Genomic DNA, 26,139 nt, shown 5'->3' on the forward strand with positions numbered 1-26,139 from the left:
ATTTCTGCAAAGAATGTGCTTCCTACGACTTCAGTAGCCCTACAGGAATGTCTGCGGTCATTCGTATGGCTGCAGCCCCAGCCTATTCGGATTAGCTTCTTATAAAATCTAGGGTTACATTGTTATGAACTAAATTGTCTCCTTCGGCGTAGGTTTCTTTCCTTCATTTCTGCAATTTCTATAAATCCATGCTTTGATATCTATTTACAATGACAGAATATACTACGCCATAAAAGAGTTCAGGTGCAGTGATGGATTATGGATGCCAATGGAAATATTCCAGATCACCGCTTAATTTCTATGCTCCAAATACTTAAAGATCTTGTTCTAGCTACCATTTTTTTGCCAGGACCATTCAAACATTACACACAAGTCTTGAATTGTCCTCTATGTCGTCAAGTTTTAAGCCAACAAGGCTTGATAAGATCAGAACTTTGATATTGTATACTAATTTAATTCTTTCACTCTCACTCGAGAGATCGCTTTCTAAAAACAAACACTGTGGCTATAAATTATGACAGGTATAAAAAGCGAAAAACCTAAATAACACAACTCTTCTGATAACTAAGTAGGTACTTAATGCCTAATAATAAGTCTTCCTTGACAGGAAATTAAAAATGTTAATTAATGAAAACCGATGAGAACAAAAGATAATGAGATTAGAACCAAATTATCTCCATTCGACTCAAATTTGTGTCAAAAGATCATCATCGCTTGATACCTAGAACTGGAATGGTAGACTTCTCTTGATTTGATGAAAAGTGTCAAATTAGAAAACACTTATTTGAGATAACACTATTATTTCAACAAGAGAGAATCAGTTAAGCTGATTATAATAGTTCATTGCGCAAAATTTAGGAATATTAACTGTATTTAAATAATCTAGATTGCAATGTTCAGAGGTTTTAGGAAATTGTAATTCTCAAAGCCCTTTCTCCCTTAAGTTTTCCCATTGATTGATTTTTCAATTTTCTAAAATTTGGCAATATAAAGATATCTTTTTCAAAGTATTATATTAAAAAGTTACTATTCATTAAATATAACTTACGTAATCAGCCTAAGAATAGAGACAAACTGTGCCGCTTCTTGTTTAAGTCATTCGACAACTATTTGTTCATTAACTAGTTCCATGAAATAGTAAATCAATCAGATTTACATTATCTACCGCCCAGGAAACTCATGGAATACTTTGCAGCAAACGATTTACATTGTACCTTGTTTAAGGGGTTTAATTAACTTTTGCTGTTATGTTGTTTTATTTTTCTCCCCGATTTTTAGAGCATTAAGTTCATGTTGAGGCAAAGCTGACTATACCAAAATATCTCTTCTTAAAATAGAAATATTATAAAAATAAAACTACTCTTGGGCAAAAAAAATTAATTAAGAAAAAGTAATTTGAAAAGTGATATTAAAGTAAGCCCTATAATTATAGGGTGTGATCTAAAAGGGATTCAGCGTGGAGATGATCGGTGGGTGGGTCTGAGAAGATCTTAGTCGCTAGGGTCTCCTTGAAGAAACTCACCTAACCCGCGCTCTTCTGGTCGGTTTAGGTCAGTAATGTTACCCGGTAGATTAACTGTAGTTAAAAAAATAATATTATTACAGCACTTACCGTGCGTTAACTGAAGCTGGATGCCCCACCTCTTCAGCGGACGGTTTCCTGTAAGTAAAGAAGGAGTTTGTTAATTGGTGCTAATGATAAAAACAAAACAAAAAATTCTTTGAATCCTTTAATTGTCATTGATTCTTCAAAAGTCAACTTTTTTTTAAATGACTTTTGAAGAAAGGTGACTTCCAAAAAACAATCCATTTAAAAAATCATTTGCATCAAACAAAACAGAGAGGTCTGTGGCTGAATACACAATCTAAGAAAGCTTAAAAGTAACAGTTTAAGAGATTCACTACTTCTGGTAAAGTTTTGAATAATAATTGTGACTCATAAAATCTTCTGTCATTCCGAATAGTACTGGATCTAAGGACAAATTCAAATAAACCTAAGTAGGCAACAATATCCATAACTCTGAAGAAGTCTAGCTTTAGATTGAAATCCTGAAATTGCATGAGAAATTTTCCATCCTACTGTTGAAATACAGGAACTAGGTGAAAGCCAGAGAGAAGAATGGTAACAATTTGTTAAATAGGCTTCAGTGAAAGTTACAAAAAAGAAGAAAAAGAAATCCGCGTGAATCCTAAAAATGAAATCCTATAAACTATCGATATTTAGCTAAAGAAAATTTGAATTTCATCTAGTAACTTAACCTCTTTAGATTTTGGTATATTTAATTTTAAAACTTATTTTCGAATGTAAGTTTTCCAAGATTTCTATCTTTTTTTTCAATAAATAAGGCAGTAAAAGGAATAAAGGAAATATATTTCGTCTAATGAAGACATCTAAAATGTTTAGAAGTCACGACTGAATTAAGTTTTTGTAAAATGTAAATTCAAAGAGAGAAATTTTGTTTTTTTAAAAAAAAACTGTTGTCAGCTGAAAGAAGTTAGAAGTAGGAACATTTTATGTAATGACCCATCACCTAACAAAAATCTACTCCCAGCGAATAGAATGGGAACATCACACCATCATCCCACCGACAGAAGGAACATCTTAAAACCATTTAGATATTTATCTACTCCAGCATCTGCAGCATAATGTTTACACACTTACAGTGTTACTCACTTGTCTAAATCTTTTATGTTTATCTTTTATTATTTACCTTTTCTTTAAGTATAATCGAGTTTCTTTTTAAAAATCGTTTATTATCTGATTTGCCTACAAACTTTAGCGTTTTATTTCTATTTAGAAATACAAACGTTTGCTCACTTTTTTAAAAAAAATTTACAGACAGAATTTGACTCGAGTAGTTTAACGTTTTTTTTTTTAAAGAATTCAATAATTATTTTTAACTAGAGGATGAAAAATTTAGTATCATTTTCTCTGATGGAAAAATCGATTAAGTTGTTTACGTTTGTTTCTAGAATACATACATCTGAATCAATCAAGTACCCTAAGAAGTACTTATTATTGAAGGGAAGTTCTCCAAATCCTCTCTTCAAAGATTTAAGTTAACTTCGAAATAGATGCTAGGTTTATAGATAGATTTATGATAGACGCTGCGATAATGATAAGATTCGTCCACGACACCTAATTGGTAGTTGGACGTTAAGCCCCGCCTGAAAAAATAGGCGATTACTTTACTTTACTACTAATGATAAGATTCTAAATGTTTTCGCCAATTCTTGCAAGCTTAGCTGTTTGGCTTCGGAATAAGCTTTCACAAACCATGCATAATTGTAAAGGATCAGAATCTAATAACGTCGTAATTAAGACGTTCAATTTCAAAGAAAGTTCCGGGATCCTTTTCTGGTACAGGTACGCTTAATCCAGCGCTCAAATCAATCTCCTCACCTTGCTGGACAGTAAATTCTTCGGAGGATTTTATTCTTTCACATTTTCAGAACCCAATTTATCTTCTTCCAGACGAAATCATTGCTTCATTCACATACTCGAATGCAACAGTTTGCTTAATAATTGCTTTTTAAACAAAAATTCTCTTAATTGTAGACAATGTTTTTGAATTCTGGGGCAAAATAACGTACACAACTATTGCATTGTACGAAATAATTTTGGTGCAATAACTAAACTTAATGTCTTTGGTTAGTAGTTTGGATATAATGTACTGTGTACGTTTATGTGTAATCTATGTACTGTGAATATGAAATATAGAAGGCAATGGAAAAGTATTTAGGCCAGATATATACTACACTGAATGTAGTGGGATTTCTCTCAAACTAGATAAGGAAGAAACCTCACACTACTGGACCAGATGATATGTTGGTAAATAGCGTGATGAACCGACTCAGCTGGAGACTATTGTGATTCTTGGCGATGTAGATTAGCTGCAGCAGCTAACTGTACAGAACAACATGGTATTCGGTAGTAAACTAGAGTGTCTGTATGTATGTTCAGCATGTATATATAAAGTTAGTGACGTTCTCTATCCAAGGTATTGTATGCATAGAAAACTACTCAACAACAACAAGTAGATAAAACATAGACATACAGACAAACAGTGGCCGCTCATATGGTGGGAAATAGTTTGAACTGTATTTGAATGTTACTCCTCAGGTGCTTGGTCAGATCTCCGGCTACAATGTCTACCATAGTTTCTGCATGTCCAAGTCCTGCTGAGTTGGTTGATTACTTCCTTACCGTTCATTATCATCTTCAACAGAACATAACTGATACTTTAAATTAGTAAAATTAAATCGCCTACCACAATACACTATCACTAATCAGCGGTAATGACTTTTTTGTCCATTCATTCTGAGAGTTTTTGAAGTCTTACCACACAACAACTGAAGCTAGGTCTTTAAAAAAAATATTTAAAAAATGGTCTCCTAATCTTCTCTTCGAACAGATAATTTTATTGTTTAAAACCATCGACTTGGAACAGTTGAGACGTCTTTTCCTAGTCTCCCACTAATTCGAAACTCCAACTCAGATTGCTCAAAACTCGAGCAAAGTATTGGCCATCCAAAAAGAAACTCATCTCTTTAAAATCTTGTTGACATCATTCCACCGGCAGCATCAATCAGTTATACCGATTAATTGAGTCTGGGAAACCGAAACATAGTACTCTCTTCGTCCTAAACTCCACTAACCAAGCATTAGCTGGAAAATGCTGATTACGCGATGGCTCGCGACCACAGAACGCTGCAACTGTCCAGCTCGCCTGCTTTATTATTGCCTTATAGCCTGACTCGCCACAATTCCAAAAGAGACTTATACATTAGTTATTGAAAGCGCTATGGGTACATGTTGTAAACATTAAAAGAGCAGATTCTAATATCATTATCACGGTAATGCCCCTCCTTCGCAAGGTAAAAATCTCTGCCTGGAACTTCTGCTATTAACTATGGATACTGATCATTTGATATCGTAAGCGATAAATGGGCTAGATACAGGCATAAAGGTAAGGATCGCTCATTCTCAGCAGATCTTGCTCCTGATATTGTGTACCCTGTAGTTTAATATTTAGAAGTAATATTAATATTGTGTTTTTTAGTCACTTGTATGGAGTGGAATATCGGACGCTCGCTAAACGATATAGTAAAGGAAAAAAGTCAAGTAAAGTAATCGCCTATTTTTTCAGGCGGGGCTTAACGTCCAACTACCATTTACTAGGAGTCGTGGACGGAGGCGACTAGCAAACGTACTTTACTATTTCTCATTTAACCATTAAATAAAATCCAAGGCCAAGACCGGGAATCGAACACAGTACCACAATGCATATTAGATTTGCAGGTCTCTCCTCGCAAACGATGTTTGTCGGCCAACAGGGACCATTGAAATGTCTTCGGACACAAAGAAGAATGTTAAACGTTTCATAGACGAGATACTTCAAACGAATAAATAATATAAAATGATATTAACACCCAAAAAGAACAAACAAACGGTAATATTTTCCTATACTTCAGGAAGAACCAAAAATATTCCTTGCTAGAGAGAATGTTGCGCAGAGTAAATCGACGGAGACAAGAGCTAAGAAGGCGATGAGTGTTTTGGTTGATGAAATAAACGTACGAATGGTTCGGAGAGACTACAACACAATTTTTATTATGTTTTGATTAGAATTAATCAAGTGAGCAGAGTGCACGAAGAAAAGGTATCTTAAGTTAGCCAGATGGTCGCTGAACTGTCGTAGCGAATTGCGGAGTTTGGCTCTTGATTTTTGCTGCAGTAATGTAGCAGTTCTCTTAAAAGCTGCAAGACAATCTAAAAATGAAAAAGCCACATTCTTGAGACATACCTACCAACTAGCTATAAATAATTTTTCTACAAAAATTATCTTTAAAAAATCAAAAAGTTGCAATTTCCAAGGTTGATAGCATCTAATTTGCATGTTAATTCCAAGATAATAGCTTGGATCAAAATCTCTAGAGAGGTAATTGGTTTTCGCAGTAATCTGTTGTAATCGATTTTCATCGATTATTTCTCACCCAAGTTCTATTAATTAAACCAATAGCCGTATAGATTAGGACCGGATTTAGCGTTAGATTAGGAGATTTCAAGTTTAACGTTTAATTTACACAGCTAGAAGGACTTCAGGTATTTCAGAAATTTTGTATTAATGTAATAATATCTCCAGATTAAATTCTAAATACACGCAAGAGCTGTTCTCATCTTTCTGTAATAACTTATTAATTTTGAAAATGCTAGTCTCTTAAATGGAACTAACAATCTGAAACTTAGTTTATTGCCCAACTGGTCAAAATCTAAGATTGCGAATAATTTTGTTTATTTGTCACTAAACGCCTCTTTTTCGTAATATTTTCGTTAATTTCCAAACAAGGACTAGAATTCAAATTTTATTCATTTTCTATGGTCAGCATTTGTGCTGCGAAATAAAACTTATTGTAGATTCAGTGATATGGACAGAAACCAGTTGCAAATTATTACTGTCACTTCCTCTGTATTGTAACTCCCTCGCTTACAATATTTGGGGGGGGGGAGGGGGAATAAGCCAAGATAGATCTTTCTTTGTAACATAAATATGGAACTGGTTAAGAAATTTTAATTGAACGAACCATTTTAGCGACGCTATTTACGAAATTTGTGGCTTGCTAAGAATAGAGTCATAGCGAGTTGAGCTGAAAAATAAAAAGATTATTGATTTAAAATGTCTTATTTCTTTAACATGTTTTTTTGTCAATGTTTATTTTGATATAAATACCACTTTTTATTTTATTTTGAAAATGAAACAATCCTTACTTTGCGACTGTAGTAATAATACAAGTAATAATTATCGAGAATATACACTAAATATCAAAAACTTCACAAAAGCGTATCCTGCTTGGTACTTCGTCAGCCCGAAATTAAGTACTTATTCAATTATTAAGTTAGAAGAAAAATAAAAATGTCTCTCAAAACTGATTCTATGGAAATAAGATTAGTTAGAATAATATGAAAGCCTTCATTAATGGGGAAGAAAGGAATAAAACAAATTTTTAAATTTATAAAAGCGGAATTGCATCCTGCTAAAAATTCGCTTGTAAAGTAAAGAAAACTCAACATACAAGTCACAATGACAATGGATATAAACGTAGGTACTCATACACAAATAATTTAATCATTACATCTACTGATATCTACGTATAGAACCAACCAGAATGGGCATAAAGAATAAGATTTGGACAGTTAGTTGCCAAGATTAGGCCAAAAAAGTGAACAATGTACTCTCTAGCCTCTAGATTACATAAAGAAAGCAGCTCAAGTTTCCCTGTCAATCCAAGAAGTGAAATTCTATTAGAAGCAGTTCTCAAATTAAGTTGCAAATTACTTTAAATTAAGTGCAGTGGACTGGTTGAACACGAAACTAGACAGCTAAGTACATTAAGGCTCCACATTTAAAAAGAATAATTGCTGTTTAATATTGTCACTATTATTTTTTAAAAGCGTTTAAATCTTAGATCATTGGCACCGTCCATTACAGTGAGCTACAAGAAGCTCTTGAGCAGAGAAAAATCTAATAGCCAGGAGCTGAATTCGAACCAGTGATCTCCGCGTTGCAAACCAGTATAATTCCTGGCTAATGCCTTTCCTGCAGCCTATTATTCATTTATTGAACTTCAATCAATTATAAATTAATACAACTGTTTTAAATTATTCAAAAATTAATTAGTAATTACTTTTTTTTCTTACTTAAACATAGCAAACCGACATAATTGTTTATTAATTTAAGAATTAACTTTGAACGATGACCATTAAGTTACTATAGCAAAAAAAGAAAAGTAAGTATTTTAAAAGTAATTACGAACAATAGACTAGCCGTAAGTACATCGTTAACTAACCACCTCCATTGCTCGAACATTTGTCAGTATTTTCTGCTACTTCACTCTCAACCACCCACGTAGTAGTACATCATAAATGTTATTTGATTAATTTTTTAAAAATAATTACTATAATAATTATATTTTCAACATTTTCTGTGTTTTAACTTTCTCTAAATGAAGAGTAACTATTGTAACCTTGTTTCAAATTTGCGAAATTAGGTTTTCATAATTACCTGTGTATTTTAAGGTACTCTGAGGATGATAAAGAGGTTTTTAAAAATTGGAATCCATTCTCGTTCTATTGGTTAATGTTTAAATTGCATACTTTTTTTTTAGATTTGCTAGGAAATCGAACTTATAAGGTTTTTATCAAAATTAGCTTTCGGAAGTGCCACCATTGTTAAATAGATGTTGTCTATAGAACTCTGAATAAGTTCTATCAAAAAATGTTACACAGAATAATGTTAATTCTTACATAACTATTACGGAACTATGAAAATTACTTTGGATTTAAAATTTGTCAACATTATATCACATAATTTCGTAATAAACGAGAGATGTCACTTGGAAAGCCTAGTGCATGTTTTTTTATAGTGGACCACACAAGATTATTATGTTATTTGTTATCTTTTCTTAATGAAGTCATCTTTCTTATTATTTATCGCTATTAATATTGAGATGTATATTTTTCATTTCATCTTTCTAAAGTGTCAACTCACAGAAAGATTGGAGCATTATTCACTTCTGTTTTTCTACACATATATGTATAATGTAAAAATTTTTAAAGATAGATCTTTGTATACGATGTTGAGGGTAGGTGTTACAAGTCCTCGCTTAACATTAACTTAGTTATCTCCTGGAGGAGAAAGAATAACAATCTATTGAATAGGGTTGATTGGGTTGTATGGTAAAGCCGTAACTAACATAAGGACAATAGAATATGGGTCTGAGTTAGTTGGTCTCTTACACTTTTAGATCTTACAGCGGTAACAAAGGCTTGAAGAGAAAAAGGAGGATGACGAAATGAGGTGATGATAAAGAAGGGTGAATAGAGAGGAAAGGAATGAAATAGAAGTAGAGAATGGATAGTGAACTCTGGTTTCCTATTAGTGGTGTGAGGAGGAGGCTAAAGGCTGAGGCGGAGAGGTTCAGGCTGGTTGGGTTATTGTGGAAAAAAAACCTCAGCCTCTTACCCCACTGAGCGGTTAAGAACAGGGTGTGGATAATTGGAAGCGTGGAGATTAACCAGTCAAAGGAGAAGAAGATACTGGAACTTGTAAATAGAGACGAGTCGATTGTATCTTCGATTCTTTTTACCAAAGTAACCAAATTGTCCAGGTTCCCTCTAAAAATACTGATCAATACATTTAGTTACTTCCGTGCTTTCTTGGTCAAGATTCAAGTCAGAGTAGCACACAACAGAATCCTAAATTAACTAAAATATTTGATGAGAACAGAATTTGAAATTTATTTTTATAAATTAAACTATTTTCCTGTCATTAGGAGTTTGCCCCAACGATCTTTTTGATTCGGATTTACTTTGGAATAAGAATTAATTGTTACAAGTTGAATCCTGAACAAACGAGAATCATAGTTTAGAAAAGTGTCTGTGTGAAGCATGGAGCAATTAAACCTTAAAAATCTAGGAGCTTATTTCCTAGATATGATTCTAATTCTTCAAATAGATATGATTCATCTAAGGTGAATTGATTTTTGGATCATGAAACCTGAAGAGTTAGCTAAGCATGAAGAGTTATTCCTAGCTATGAATATTTGCGACTCCTAAGTTGGTTACTGGGCTTCAAGCCGTCCTGAAAAAATAGTGATTACTTTGCTTTGATCGCGACTTTTTGAGAATTTTTTAAATTTATGTTCTTATTGGCCAACCAGAACTAGTTCTGGACGTAAATTGTTTAGGCCGTAGTAATGTGTTACCATCGCTGGGTGGGTGGGATGTTAAGAGACGTAGCGATTTCGAGGAAAATTGGAGGTGAAAGTGGTTTAACTTTTCTTGAATGTAGATGTTCGTTCCTTGGAAGGGCACCAAAGGTAGAAACTTGATTCAGAATAAAAGAAAGCTCCACAGAATAAGGGAGACTTTTTCCAAGTGCGCTGAGAAGAAGGGTTAGTTAGAGCAAGGGTGGAGCCAACTTCTTCTAGTTGTGAAGAAAGGCAGCACTCAAGTTAAACAGAATAAGATGAAGATGAAGTTACAGTCCAAAGTCGTAGAAGTTCTGAAGTATGAGATTGAGGCATTAGTGTTCTATGTGTAGTTTGCTCGGATTATCCGCAGGTAGGACAGAAGTCCAGAGAAAGATGCCCTAAAGGAAATGTTATACCAAACATACAAAAAAATGCTCCATGGGTACGGCCTCAGATTTTTTGAAGAGCTTTTAAAAATTCTTTTATATAAAGAAAGAGATAATAGTTCTAATGTTTTCTGAGTTAAATCTAGAAGTAGGAAAGCGATTTGCCTTCGTCCTGAGAGGTCGCTGGGTGTAAAGCTCACTCTAATATCTATTACTTTAGAACAGGGGTGAGTAACCTTTTTAATCAATGGGCCAATTTAAATTTTAATTTTTTTTGGCGGGCCGCACACAGATTAACTCTTACTAATAATTTACGAAACGTCCGTATTGCATTTTTGAACAAGTCACCGACAAGTGTGTTTCTCGTCACAAAAAAATCGCGCAGATGCGGCGAGTTCGTATTGCATGTTAAAAAACGTCGTCGACAAGTAACTTGCCATAAAAAAATATTTAGGTTTAGTATGTACGTACTACCATTTTATTATAATTAATTTTATAACAATATATTGATGGGAGAAAGTCGATAAAATAAATAATTTTAGAAATGCTTGGCGGGCCGCATGCGGCCCGCGTGTTGCACATCCTTGCTTTAGAAGATATAAGAGCGATTAGAGACTTCCAAGGTTTTAATGTAAACGTTACACCTGTTATAGCGTTAAATCTAACTTTATCTTTTCATAAATTGGTAGGGAAAAAATATATGTCTAAGTGAAGCTCTCTAACTGATATTTTTTATTCTATTTCCTGTAAAACATAAATGAAGGAATTTTTGCAGAATTCCTTAGAAACGGAAAAATGGTAAAAATAGAAAAATGCTGTCAATCGTTTGTCTAACAGTTATAAACGCGACGTATCTAGAACGACAATTGAATCTAAACCGTGACATATGTCTTATTGTTTAGATGGTACATTTATACGATATATAGTTTAGGTCTTACAAAAACTAATAGTGACACTTACGATAGGTTTAAATAACCGTAATTAGAATATCAAAAATCCAAGAAGCCTTTCGTAAAAGACGTAATCTTTTCGGATTCTCTACCGGGTTATAAGTTTCTTCTTCTCGGACCTGAAACTACTGAAAATTATGGAATTTGAGTCAAAGAGCTTAGGAAAATTGTATAATAGTAAAATAAAGTAATGCCTATTTTTTCAGGCCGTCTTTACGTCCAACTTTTATTGCGATTGAGGCGACTAGCAAACATACTTTACTGTAAATTTCTTTTATTAACCATTATATAAAATCCAAGGCCTAAGACCAGGAATCGAACCCAGTACCACAATTTATCTTTGCTTGGCAAGCCTAGGCTCTAACCGTGACGCCTAAATTGTACAATACTATACCAATAGATACCTGGCCAATGCGGGACCCAGAGTAAAGAAATTGCAGACACTAGCTAAGAATGGTATTGTCATGACTCAGTGTGTCTTGAGTGAGCTACTCAGAGCGCAAAAGGGCTGCATTAAGTAAGATGATCATTATTGATACAAGCGCAAGAAATTCGAGCAAAGAGGCTAGTGGAAATTCGAGACTAGGTGAGAAATGTTTCAAAGCAGCCCAACTTTACTTAATGCCAATCATTTCCGCTTGAGCGTGATTGCAGTCGGAAACATTTAAATTGACTGAAACCTTGACACCTGCTAGTTATTTCACTGAAATGTAAAAATCTATCATCTAGAAGAATTTAAGGGAGTTAAATTCGAGGTGCACATGTCTTCCCTAATATTTGTTAACTGCATTCCCATTCCGGTTGCTGAAAACACCCAATTCTTAGACATGTACTTGGAGCAAATGAATGCTGTGAAATTCTCTTGCGAGACTGAAAAAGACAAGTGCTGAACAAACGATACAGACTGCTTCTCAGACTGTTACAGTTCTAAACTCTCACTGAGAAACAAAATACTGATTTATAAAACTTGTACGACCAATTTGGGCATAAAAGTTGGAAGTCATGGAGCTCAACCAAGCAAGCTAATCTCTAAAAATCTAATCCTTACAATCCAAAAATCCTCCAAACTACTTACTACATATCCAAAAATCCCCTACACAATGATAGTGAAATCTCCATCCGTAAAGGAATCGTATTCTTCTTTTATAAGAAATTCCAGAATCCCTTTTACTTCATTGCGATCCTCTAGTCCAATAGTTGGACTTTTCTGTCATCCCAGACAGTCCTTCCGGCCGCCTAATACCACAGAAAGTGAGACCTACATTGCAATAGTTCACCCAATAGATTCTACGATTTAAGGGTCATTATTAGTAAACATTATCCCTCTTGAGCGTACCTGTAATTAATACCGACTGCTTAATAATAACTACATATCTTGTTTCAATAAACCACTTTCAATACAATTATTGTACATACTTAAATTCAGATGAAAATGTTAATTTAAAAAAAATATAATTACGTCAAATTTTTCTCATCGAGCTTTACTTAGAAAATAGTAAACGCATTTGTGTGTGTACGAGTAGTATCTCAAAAGTGGGAAATCTCAGAATCCTAAACTTTATAGACGTCTCAAGAAGAAGCCAATCCTTCCACAACAACTAGGTCCAACTTTACTGGAAGGATTTTTCAATTTTTTGAGTTTTCCTCAAAAATGGGTCCTTCGATTTTCTGTTAACGTGTTTTCTTTTATTAATTTTTAATTGAAACAATTTGACAAGAAAATTCTAATTAAGAATTTTGGGAGAGAGGTAGAGATTGGGGTTCCTTTTAAAGTATTATATCAGTACAATGAACTGATGCCAAAATTCAAAATTAAAAAAAATATATATTTTTTTAAACTGTCGACTACTTCTTTTATTCTAAGATTTCCTCTAAATTGGCCCCCTTACTAATGCCATTCCTTTGTAGAGTAAGATTTATAATGTTAGTAAGAATTGCAGAATTTTTAAGATTAAGAATTTGAGAACTGTAAAAAGTAAATTGTATGAAGCTTCAATAGGATCTAATTAGCAACAAGATGAATGCTGTACGATAATAAGTCTTATACCTTGATTGATGCTGTTGATGGTGTTGATGTAGATGCTGTTGATGTAAAAAGTTTTGATCGTTGTGTTGATGATAAACCAGACCCCCAGCCATTCTGCCAATAACTTGCTTACATACACTGACCTTAATTATTAAATTCTAATAACAAGATACATTTAGTCTGGACTTCTTGTTTTAATGAGGAATTTAAGCACAATTAGAGAACAAAAACAAAAAAAAAAACACCTGTAAAACAGGATGGGAACACAGTCTGGCTGGTAAACGGAAAGCCGCGGAACACTAGATCGAGAAAATGACGTACATATATTATATAGACATAGAAGACAGTGGCTAGTTTCTACACTATACACACACACTTGTGTATAGTTTCCTAGCGACCACAGAAATACCATCATCAGACGGTGCTCTAGTCATTGCAGCACAGGGAGGTTCCTCCACACTTCCCCTACTAAACTATATCTCCCCTCTACCGCATTTTCACCTCTTTTACTAGCTCACACAATCCTTTCTTTTAGCTTTGTTTAGTTTTGTTTTTTTTTAAAACTTTTAAGGTATAGTTTATAAGATGGTTGATTGATAAATGAGAGGAAGATAGGATAGTTAGTAAATAGTAATAGATATGCATTAAGATTGTTGCTGAAAATTTGCTAGGGCCAAGGTATCAGAAATAAAGTTTGCCTAAGCACAATAATTTAACTATTGAGTAGTTACAAATTGCAACTACACTTCAATTATTTGCACAAAATTATTTGTCACTGACACAATATCTAGCTAAATCAGGGATGTATGCACAAAATTACATTGTAGAACTTAGAATTTACAAAGTAAGTCCCTAAGCTTTAATAAAAAAAAAAATTATTATAAAAATCTCATGCGAACGCTCACAAAAATTACCAGAATTTAACAATTTCTTAAATTTTCTAAAATAATTCCAAAAAAAACAACGACAACATTGAAGGAATTTTTTTAGCAAACTCGGAATATTAACTTATGATATATGAGGCACAGGATCGTCCACTATACACAAATGGAACTTCTACGGCCAGCTTATCCTGTTCCTAATAGAATTTTCGTAATACTACAAATACAAGATGTAAGGGCTATTTGTGTAATAAGTAAAAAGAATATCGTCGTAAATATTTCCCAAAAATTGAAACGTTAATAGTAGTAATTTGATTACTCATCAGGATAAGGGATTTTCAACGTTATGTTACTGTCAGGTTCAATGAGGTTATTTCTTTGTAGTTGAAGACTTTGTTTCTACAATCATCAACTCTAAGTGCGGCTTACAGGATATGTGTTGCATCTGCAATTCTTAGCAGCCAGTTTACTAGCGTTTCAAGATTTCTAGCACTGATGCAAGAATCACTGTTTATACAGAATCGCTGATTCTAAAGATAGGTGAAGTATTAGTCAAAGCGTGTTTTCTACCCTCATTATTATCTTTTTTGAATTTTGAGTTCTAGTACAAGCAGTAACCAATGATTTTTCTCTCAATAAATATTTTAAACCCCTTATGGTAAACTAAGGAGACCAAAGTATAAAATACTATAAAGAGCTTACGGCTTACTTTAACCTACGATTCAGAGTGTCGGATACTTTCTAAAGCAGATGAACATAAGCTAGGGATTTTTCAAAGGAAAGTGTTGAGACTGGGCTGCTTAGGGGAAACGAAGAATGAAGAAGGAGACAACAATTAACAACTATACAAGCTAGATAAGGATGATCCCAGATTGAAGTATGCTCACATGACTAAGCTAAGATGGGCGGGTCATGTGCGACATAACCTCATACCTACAAAAAAGAGAATCTCTTTCAAGCCAGTTGAAGAAACGAGAATAGGCAGACTAAAGAATAGATGGATCGACTAAGTTGGCTAAGACAGCTGCAGCAATGGGAGTGCCGATAGATAGAGAAAAGTGGTCCAAGTTCCTGAAGGAGGCTCATGCCAAGAACTGGACTGTAGCACCGGGATACGTATTTGTGAATTATTGAGCAGTAATGTGTTTAAACAGAGCCTTTAGGATGAATTTAACTTCTATTTTAAGTTATTACTTTGATGCGTAATCAACAGGGCCTTTCCTCTCAAATTTCTTTTGTGATGTTAAGCCTCTTTTTAGGATATGAATTTAAATAGACTCTTTTAAAATAGATTTATATTTTAACACTGCATATTGTTTAGGTAACCCAAAGTTTCGGCTGGAGTGTGCCGCTCGTCAGTGGCAGATATGTGATAGAGTTTTACGCGAGTCCACTATGATCCTTCTTCTAAAGAAGAAAAAGAAACAGCCAACAATTAAGCTTGACAAATATCTCTATTCTTAGGCTTATATAAACAGAAATAGAAGGGAATAAGAGTTATCTAGGTGTAACAAACTTTTGTTACAGTGAACAGCGAAAAAATAATGGCAACATTATATGGTTCCAATCTGTTTTGATAAAAATCACTGTAACAGCCAACTGAATTATAGTCCATTTTGTGCATCCAACTTAGCTGTTTAATTAAAACCCTAGTTACAAATTTCTTAAGATGGCCATGTCTCTTCGAGTTAAAGCAAAAAGTTGTCATCAATAACATAGCAATATTTGTATTCTTTAAACTTTTTAAATGTGCATGGAATATTAACGCTTTATAAAAGCTCAAAATGCAACAAAAAATCAGTTGCTTGAAAAGACGAAATAAAGACATTTATTTTATTTTTTATATATTCCAGCATCCAACAATACTTTTTTCTTTTTATCTAGCAATAAAAATAAATTTTAGAGAATTTATTTCGATGGTTCATATACTTATATACAAAAAAAGGTAATCATATAAAAGATATATATCAGTAAAATAATAAATTTATCCCTTTTGTTTTGTTATGACAAAAGTGAATTGTTTTAAAGGGTCTCCAGGAGACGGTTGAGGGTTGGAAGAATGACGAACAGCGTCGTAACAGTGTCAAGGGAAGTGTCCCCTGACTAGCATGACACACAGCCTTCCAGATCTACTACTCATGATAACCCACTTTTAACGGCTTCTCGTGATCTTTTTTTCTCACCTTTTTATTCCCTTAACTCCTGGTAAAGATCCTTCTCTAGCCTTTGTAAAAGAATCCTCTGGTATGGGTGTGTTATTGAATTGTTAAAATTTCTTTCGAGTTTTACACTAATGGTAACAACTAAGAAATTTTACAACTTCTTATGATTTGAGAAATATATATTATCACTATTTCACTCCTAGAAGAGGAAGTAGAATGATCTAGCCAAATTTCAGAATTGTGTAATCATCTAAAATAGTTGTCTGGAGATCATCTGAACAGGAAAATCTTATTGTGAATGCAAATACAACTTCCTTTTAAAATAATCATAAGCTCCAACTATATTTTTTTCAGTTGTTTCCTTCGCAAGGTATGCTATATATTTGTATTAACAGAATATAATAGTAATAAAATAAAATTTGGAACGATCGAATGAAAAATAGCTCAATTTTTAGATTAGTGAACTGAATTCCCACGCGATGATAATAATAATGCTTGCGGAGATCCCGGGTTCGAATCCAGCTGCTGACTCTTAGATTTTCTCTTTCTAAGTGTTTCTTACAGTTCATTGTTCGGTAATGGACAGTATTGCCTGCAAGAGAGAACCCTCTTGTCCGGACATTAATAAAAAAAGCTCCAGTTTCCTCAAATGTTGACGAGTTTTAAGATTATTTATTTATTTTATCCACTCAACTCATATATGCGTTACAAGCATCAAGGAAACGTCCACAACATACTCAGGAGTGGAGAAGCTACCAAGTGGTATCTCTTTAACAACATTTCAGTATCTATAGATCTCGTCTTCAGAGAGAACTTGCCTTAAATTAAAAGAAAATAAAATAAAAAATGATAATGAAATTTGAAATTACCCCCTTGAGGATATAGAACAAATAATATAAAAGGGTTGGATGTAATTCTATCAAATAAAGCTGCACCGCTTATTTAAAAAATTAAAAACAAGTAATAATTAATATTCTTCTTTTACAGAGCTGGCTATATTCTTTTGTTAGCCGGGTGAGTTGGATGCTGACCGATTACCTCATATGTAGATATATGAATCCAGACAGGGTGGGATGTAAACACACTGACAGACCTACGGTCTTGCTGATGAGGTCGTGATCTAACTATTAACTGATGCAGTTCTCTCTCCTCCATTCTATTCCATGCTCCACCTTCTTCGTCATCACTTGTGCCCACTGCGAGTTCCTTCCTGTTTTCATTGTATTTCCACTGAGATGGTTGTCATGTTAATAAGTGAAGTTACAAGAAATTAATTAGGCCAAAATATTTCTGTACTTCTTTTTTGTTTTCTTGTAATTGTAGTTCTTGGGCTAAACTTGTTGGGAAATGATAGTAGGGCCTTCATTGTCTGGTATGACACCTAGTAACTGTGTAACGTGATACACGGATGGTACCAGAGAGGAGACTGACTTCCAGGAGTCTCTATGTTTTTCTTGGTTGTACTTCGGATGGAAAAGAATTGTGTCTGCTCAAATAATAACTAACAATCTTCCTTTAAAATTATGTTGGAATTTTCCAAGAGATTGAAGGAATTAACTTTCCAACGAGGATGTGCTTCTAATATGACAAGTAAAGTAAAGTAATCGCCAATTTTTTCAGGCGGGGCTTAACGTCCATCTACCAATTAGGTGTCGTGGACGGAGGCGACTAGCAAACATACTTTACTGTAAATTTCTTTTATTAACCATTAAATAAAATCCAAGGCCTAAAGACCGGGAATCGAACCCAGTACCACAATACATATTAGCTTCGCAGGTCTTGCCTCTAACCGCTCGGCTACTGTGGCGCCCTTAATATGACAAGTAATGTGGCTATTTCGAGAAACATGGAGGACAATGTGTTGGCCAAATTAATCTTGGATCTCTTACAGCTCATAATGGTTTAAAACATCATCTTTACAAAATTAGTCTCTTTGTGAGATAGTGGAGAAAGTAGATTCATCTCTTGGTTTGTGGGAAGGAGAAGATTAGTTTTAAAAATCTTTTGGTTAAAACAATTGAATAGTAGAATAACTTGCAATCAGTCGTTGCTTTGAACAATACCCTTTAAATGGGACAGCTAATTTGGGCTTTAAGCACCTATTCTTATTTGAAGATTCTAAATTTGTATTTTTGGTGGTAAAACCTACATTTTGAAAATTTGCCGCAGACCCAGTACTTCTTCTCGCTAGAAGTAGAACTAATTTCTCACAATATTAGTGAGTTCACATTGCCTATAACTAAATTAAATCTGAGGCTGAACCAGATTAGTTTATCTATTTTCTAGTTATCTAGTTCTGAGTTAATGTGTCACCAATAAACAATATTGTGCTAGATTGATTGATTTGTTTGATTAATTATTTTTTATCAAGAACTTACTTCAGGCAGTTGCCAGTCCATACCACTAGAAACGTTTGGAATATCACACTAGATTGGTTAAAAGGGTTGATCCATATTCAGAAAAATCGATTACCCATGTGCTTCAAAAAATTATTTTAACTCCCACAATTTAAGGAAATTAGAAAATTAACACTTTTCTTTTTGGTAATCTATGACAGAAGCGATGCTCTGATTACCGGGTATCTCAATAGATCCCCTGGTATGCGGCATGCGTTGACTGGAATCCAATTTTTAGATTAGAGAATTATGTTTGGAATGTAGTCAGCAGATGTAGAGGAGAGTTAAGTCATTTCATCTTGCCTTAGAGCTTGAATTACCTAAATAATTTGTATAATTACAGGCATGCTATTGAAAACATTTTATTTTTACTCATATTTGGGGCATTATTTTCTAAAAAAAAAAAGAAAAACCCACTTGGGTTTCGCATATGTTCAAGAGTAAGTACAGTGGTTCACAGTACCACTGTAAGATCTAGCGCCCATTCGTTCGAAGTTTAAGTAACTCTATACTAATAATGATAATAAGGAAATCCGATCTAAATCCTCCAGACTTGGCTACGAAGACCAGACTGCACTTCCAAACATTCCCGGTGAATATAAAAACATGAATAGATTAAAAGATTCTGCGTGAATAGCTAACTGCTCATTTCTTTTAAATAAAATATTGTTAAATACTGTTCGTAAAAACTTTAGAAGAATCTAACAGATTCCATTTGTTCCAGTGAATTTTACTTGAGGTCAAGATGAGTGAAAGAACTTTAAGATTTCCAAATAGTAGAGTAGTAGAGGATTATCTGTACCAAAAAACATTGTAAATGAGTAACATTAATCATTTTTAGACTAATTTACTTACTAAGGATTTATAGTAACTCAGTTTTCTAGCACTTAACTTGCAATTAAAGTAATAACTTTTGAATAAAATTCAATGATGTTTATTCATTAAAGAAAGAATAATTTAGTATCAAAAAAAAAGTAAGAATAGAACATTAAAATATCCAAACAAAGAACAATGTATTAGTGTACAATACCAGACTAGCAGAATACCATGAGAATATCTACATTGAATTTGCCTTGTTAAGAATTTGCCTCGTGTGTGAAAGGTCAATTATTTGAGCGGAGTGAGTGGCTTGCAAGGGGCAAAGCGTGGGCCGACCTGGACTTTTAATTTAACGTCCAGATAGACAGAATTTTAGCGTTTCTTTTATTTATCACTTTTTATTAATGATCACTCTTTAAATAAAGTTTTCTGATCGAGGATTTTGTTTTGTTCCTAGCAAGGTCCTTTTTTTGTGTTTTTATTGGTGCGAATATATTAAGATTTATTTCCTGGTTTCATAAAGCTGATTTCTTGAAGTGTTTTTTACATAATATAACTCGTAAAGTAAGAATGTATAGTTTTACAAAGCTATTATTACAATTGGGCTTGGTAATTCGTTATAGCACGCGGCCAATTGAATACAATTGAGTGTAAAATATAAATAAATAAAATGATTTCAGTATCACCAAATAAAAACAGCCTCCGTTGCATTGTCATGTGTATATTGACAGTGTTTATTTTTAAACATTGTCTATTTTGTTTGTTTTTCTTTAAACACCTGTATCAATTTTATTCATTTCCTTGGCTTTACTCAGCATATAATGTGACAGAAGCGTATTTTGGTTCAAATTGTATTGGCTAGTGAATACAGATATCTTTTTATTACATTTTCTGGTATTGTAATAAAAATGTAATATGCTTTATATAGCGAGGAAATCCACTAAAACGCAGTGTATCTAATTTAAACTAGAGAACAAGAACAATTTATGGAATCGCATTTTTACCTTCTTTTTTTTGCTAACTTTTTCTTCTAAATCTATTTTATGGCGTCCTTTAAATTTATTTAATAGTACGCCCTTTATTTCAAGGAAAATTAAGGAATTTTATCTTTTACAGAGAAAAAAAAAGGTTGGGAGTTTTCCATCAGTGCGCTTTTTCATGCAGTTTTTGACAATCAACTCTTTCTACAACTTTCTTAGTTGTTTTTTTTTTAATGCACTTTAAATATCTGCAATATTTCGTCTTACTTTCACTAACCCCATAAGGAATAGTGAATCTGGACGTCTTAACGTATTAACCACTCTCAAAACTGATCCCTCCAACAATACGCACCAATCCCATAGGTTCTGCAGAAGTAGTTTTGTTGAGTACTTGGATTTCTCCTCAGCAACTCATCACCACATCAACATTCAATGACATCAACGACATTTAAGCAAGATGCAATTGATACTTTATGCGCAGGGATGAAATGAATTGAAAGCTAGTCCTTGTACAAATCTACTGTCATGATCAGATCATTTGTTTGAAGTGCGCAGAGTTACGACTCGTACTTGGGATTTTCAGGGACAACTCTGTTTTAATAATTTGATGAGATCACAAAAATTACGAACAGAATGACAAAGAAATATATGTCAATGAATAACTTACAACACCAGAAAGGTGACATTGAAAGGTTAAAACCATATTTTTGTATTGGTCGTGGCAATTAAAAAAAAAAAAACAAAATTATGCCTAGTTAAGGAAATTATTGTAAACAATTTATTCATTTCCCTTAATATAGCAAGAAATAGGACTGGAAATGAGTGTAATCCGGCTTGATAAGTAAGTTAGAAACTAAATGATAAAGATGTGCTAGTAGTGGTTGTAGTTTGTGTGTGTAGTAGTGTGGAGCAAGATGGAGAGAGTGGAACATCCTTCTCATACGGAGGCCCACACTGGCCAACAGTACAGAGGATGCCCCACTAATTTACAAAATAGCCATTTCCTTTCTGACAGCCACAACTGGCTGTTTTAGGCACGAGGGCAACCACGGGTAGCGGTGGTCCTGGCAAGAGGGGACGCGAAGTGACACTCACTTGGGCACACAATTCATTAAAGACGAAACATATGTTATCCTACAGAAGATTAGTGTTCTGGCTGAATGTCTCAAACTGCCAGACATGTCAAAGATCGGATACAATACAAAATTTTAGAATAAAATTGGCAATCAACATCATCGAAAGCCTAAATAAGGGACCCAAATTAATATTTGACAGCTTAAGCTCTTGCCGTAGGCTGCACTTTAAAGAACCAGTACTGGTGGCATTGTTTTTCTTCCTAAATTCTCTTCCCTCGCATTACAGGAAGTATTGTAATTGTGCAGATTTCCCACCATGAATTTTCTCCGGTAAGTTTTAAGAGAAAGTTTTGAGAAAAAAAAATTTAAAAACCATCTGAGAACAAAAGAATTCAACCAAACGCACCAATCTCCAAAGACTTCAATCTTTACAATCTGAAATACTTCTTTCCATTTTATGTCGCCAACCGGACTGTACATACAGATCTTAAAGTTCCTCTTTATCATATAAGTCGCCCAAAACACGATACAGGAAACTCCACTTCAATCTGCAATCACACGCAAATCCTCTAGCTCAATATCTTTCTTCTAGAACTTTTTTTGGCAACCCAACAAGACGTCTTAAAACACAATGTCCTCGTGATCTCCTCTCTAGTGAAGAAAGGGACTAATTGTTCAGTGTTTTTGAGTGTTTACCCCTCGAGTAACTTCTCCACTCGTTGGCATTTACTGTTCACTGTTATTGTTACCTGTAGCGCCAACGTGCTGATTGTAGCATAAATAAAGGAAAAATTAATAAATAATTAACCGGAGCTACCTCTAGTTTTTTTCGGATTATTTCCGTTTTTTCCTAAAACCCTTTTCTTCAACTTATAATGTTGAAAAAGCAAACTTAGATTCCCAGGGCAGCCATTAGGTACTGATGAAAGGCCTTCTACATTAAACAAACACTTCATCATCGCATGGACCTGGCAAAGAATAACTTCTGCAGGTTTTTTTCAGGAAGAAGATCTAATAGCAGCGCACTTATTGTGTCACTGTGAAAGTTAGGATTAAGATTGTTAAACTTTGAATTTGAGCACCTTATTCTTTTAGAGTTAATCTTCCAGATAGATATCTTCGGTGTTTTTTTTTTTTAGAACGAACCATAGGCAATACTTAGCCACGCATTTTTACTCTCACCAGACAACTGAGTCTGAATCTAAGACCGTAGATTTATATTTTCATTTATTTATTTAGAATTTCAATAAAGTAGCGCGAAGGAGCATAAATTTGTTATATTATAAGGGAGGTTATGCAACTTTTTATCAAGTAGTTTGAAAGAATCAGTAGATCAGCATTATTTTATTTTCAGCAAACAATAGGAACAGACTGAGACTCAATTTGAGTGATCCTACGTGATCTTCAGACGGAGTGCTCGGCTTCGAGTTATTATGTTATTATAAAGATTTATTATAATAATTCTGTTTATTATTATAATAACAATTATTGTATTTTGGAAAAGAAAAAAAACAAGAAGACGTAGAGAGGGAACTCTATGAAGATTGACTAATTCACTTGTTCACAATATAACCATCATCTCTACCCCCACCATTCTAACTACAATAATCATCAACAGCATCATTCTGTTTTCATTATAAACATAATTATGGGACTCTCGGATCTCATACTTCTCCTCACCACTCTGAACCTCACACAAACACAGACACACACACACACACACTTGCTTACCTTTATCTTTCTCAGATCTCAAATGGTTTCCAATTATGTTTCTAATAATAGTAAGCCTGTAATTACCAAAATTATATACATATATAGAGATTTCCTCTCCCCTCGCCCTTAAATTTTAATCTATAAAAAGAAATTATGCAAAAATTATTGTTCTTTATAATTATGCATAAATAAATGCATTTTTATTTAATCATAAGTCTATGTTCTTGTAATTAGTGTTTCAACTTAGCGCTGCATATATTTATTTCTTTTCTGGTATCTACCATGGTATTCTTTATTTAATTTTCTTTGCAGTTGGTTATTTCCTAAATATTTACATAAAATTCTATGTCAAAATTACAAATTGAATCCAATTTATGTAAAAATCCACATCCTAACACGATGCCAAATATTAAACCTTAGAATACCGTCAGGTCCGCTCAGTTCTGGACAATTTCATTGATTTTGTCGGTCGTAGATCGCTTTTTCATCCCTTTTCATCCATTATCAGAGTAGAATTATCTATTTGGTGTAGAGAATTCGACTTTAACTATGTTTCAATATCACACCTACACTTGTTGAATCTTTGGAGTAAGCAGTTTGATTCAGTTTTCGACAAAAGAAGTTATCGATGACTACCTAGTTTGAATGTTAAGCTTCCTTTCACAACAGAAATCAGAATTGTTGCTTTTATTGTGAGATGTCCGTGCTCTTCGGCTGCTTCTTTGAGAAAGTTACTACCTGAGAGAGGTGAGAGATTTTAGTAATTTAAACTCCAGGCCGTCTCTGGCCTATCAGGGACTCACGTTAATTAATTTACTGTTGGTAAGCAAACTTTTAGTGTGTTTACTGAACTAAAACAATACTTTATCTTGACGCCACTTATATTTTAAATTAGCTGAGAATACTGTAAACTCTGAGCTAGAAAATTAATTTTCAGTAGAACAGCGATAATAGAAAGAGCAGACTTTTTTGAACAGATCCTGTCTCTATCTTTAAGGAGAAAAATAAAACAACCACAGCCAACTCAATAAAAGGAAGAAAGTGAAGAGTATTGTGAACAGTCCTCCCTTTTCATAATGCCGACTGCATTGAGTAGAATCCCCTAAGCCTTACGACCTCCAGCTTCTCTCCCTCTCCATCTTATACATCCTGATAAGAATGAAACAGACAAATGAGTTTTACTCATATCTGGACACAATATGTTATTCGCATGGTATAGGAAACAGCCAGCTCTTTACGGCAAGATTGATACAAGTTATCCTGCTATATACATATTATAGGGTATTCCCCTAGGAGCTAAAACCTTAAACATTTGTTATTCCTTATAAGAAAGTAAAAAAAGGGTGTATTTTCCTACGTATCCAGTTATGAATTGCAAATAATGATAGAAGATCTCATGATCTTGATATTATCTTTAATTTTTGCAAATATTTTTCTTTCAAAAATAATGCATAACAATGCAGTTAATTGATAATAATGTAGATGATGGATTTAAAAAAAATCAAGATATCGTTTCAAATGAATCTTGAAGTGAAGTGTTCTTATGAAGAACTGATGCCATTTTATACCAAATTAATAGTTCATTAATTGAGAATAGACCTCATAAAATACATTTTTTCATTACATAGATAATTAAAACTATTAATAGGTACGGTATTCAAAGTGTATTTATATTTAATATAGGGATTGGCTTATCAGTGGTATTTCTTATGTACTCGTAATTAGTTACAATTAAAAAAAAGACTAATTGAATAAAATTTAAATATATTAATTACTGAAGTACGAGATACATTATATGTATATATTTAACTGTAATCATGAAAGAGGCTAATTGTGCGAGGGAGATAGAGTACAATATAGTTATATAGTTAGGGATTCAGTACGCGATCCGCAAGAGCAGCACGCGCCACGTCTTTAGAACTACGTGTTCAGAGAGAATTATGTGGGTACGGAAAGTGTATTATATATTAGAAATGCATATGTATAGGAACAAGGAACTAAATGTATTTAAAAGGAATATATAGTATATCTATAGATACACATTTGTATAGGTCAACATTCATTAGCAGGACAATAACATACATACGTACCAACGACCAAGTGAAGACTGAACTAACGGCGTCCATGGCAGCGGCACAACTACAAAGCAGGCTGCCAACTTACTTCTATTATTCCAAATTTAAAAGACAATACTGCCCAAATTAGGCTAGAAGTTTTCTTTTCTTTTTTTCTTGTCTTAAATGCAACAATATCTTCACCAAAGAGGAACAAAATCTACTTTACATTTGTGAACAAACTAAATGACTGCTTTTTTTTAAAGTTTTTGTTTTTTACACTTTTTAGTTCAAAAAAAATTAACTGAAACTTCTTTCAACTAAAAGAGAATTTTTCACTTTAGTTTATTTTTTGTAGGTTAATGAATCAATCATTTGTTATACGTCAGTTCTGTAAACTTCGTTGGGCATACTCTAGAAATTTTACTATTCCATAATTATAACCGTTGTCAAAACGTCTATGAGTTTCTCTAATCGCCTTACTCCACAAACGATGAGGTATTTACTAACCAGGATGTCTTGAGATGTTGTTCTGTAAAATATTTCTTGGTAGGGATAGTCATTATTCATCTCAAGGCACCTCTCAATACCATGTTATTTTTAATTGTTCTCAAGAGTATGGCGAGCGAGCTTTATTAATACATTCATCTGATATCATCTCATATCAAAACTTCTCTAGCCCATACATCTGATCGCATCTCATAGTTTTAAAGAGAGTAGTACCTTATTAGAGTTGCCGCAAGAATATAATATAGTTCTTTCAGGAATGGTTTCTTCAAAGGAAAGTTCTTGGTCAAGATTTCGGGTTTATAAAGCGATATTTTCGCTGACTGAAGTTCTGATACTTAAAAAATATGGTTAAGAACATCTAAATGTCCATGAATAGAGAACTATAGATGAGGTAACTAAGGAAAATGAAAGAAAAATAGACAAGAATACCGAA

General features: G+C 33.6%; 1 protein-coding gene across 2 annotated transcripts in view; it reads right to left on the reverse strand.

Annotated features, from left to right (window-relative positions):
• trh (PAS domain-containing protein trachealess) overlaps window positions 1-26,139 on the reverse strand; it is a 350,233-nt gene that overhangs the window by 211,390 nt on the left and 112,704 nt on the right. For both annotated transcript variants that reach the window (XM_074129109.1, XM_074129093.1), the window contains one exon: window positions 1,613-1,660. In XM_074129109.1, coding sequence (XP_073985210.1) covers window positions 1,613-1,660 — 48 coding nt within the window. The remainder of the gene's footprint in view (window positions 1-1,612; window positions 1,661-26,139) is intronic.

This window comes from Rhodnius prolixus, unplaced genomic scaffold (assembly GCF_049639745.1).
Source record: "Rhodnius prolixus isolate KJV_2025 unplaced genomic scaffold, Rpr scaffold_1, whole genome shotgun sequence".
Taxonomy (NCBI): domain Eukaryota; kingdom Metazoa; phylum Arthropoda; class Insecta; order Hemiptera; family Reduviidae; genus Rhodnius; species Rhodnius prolixus.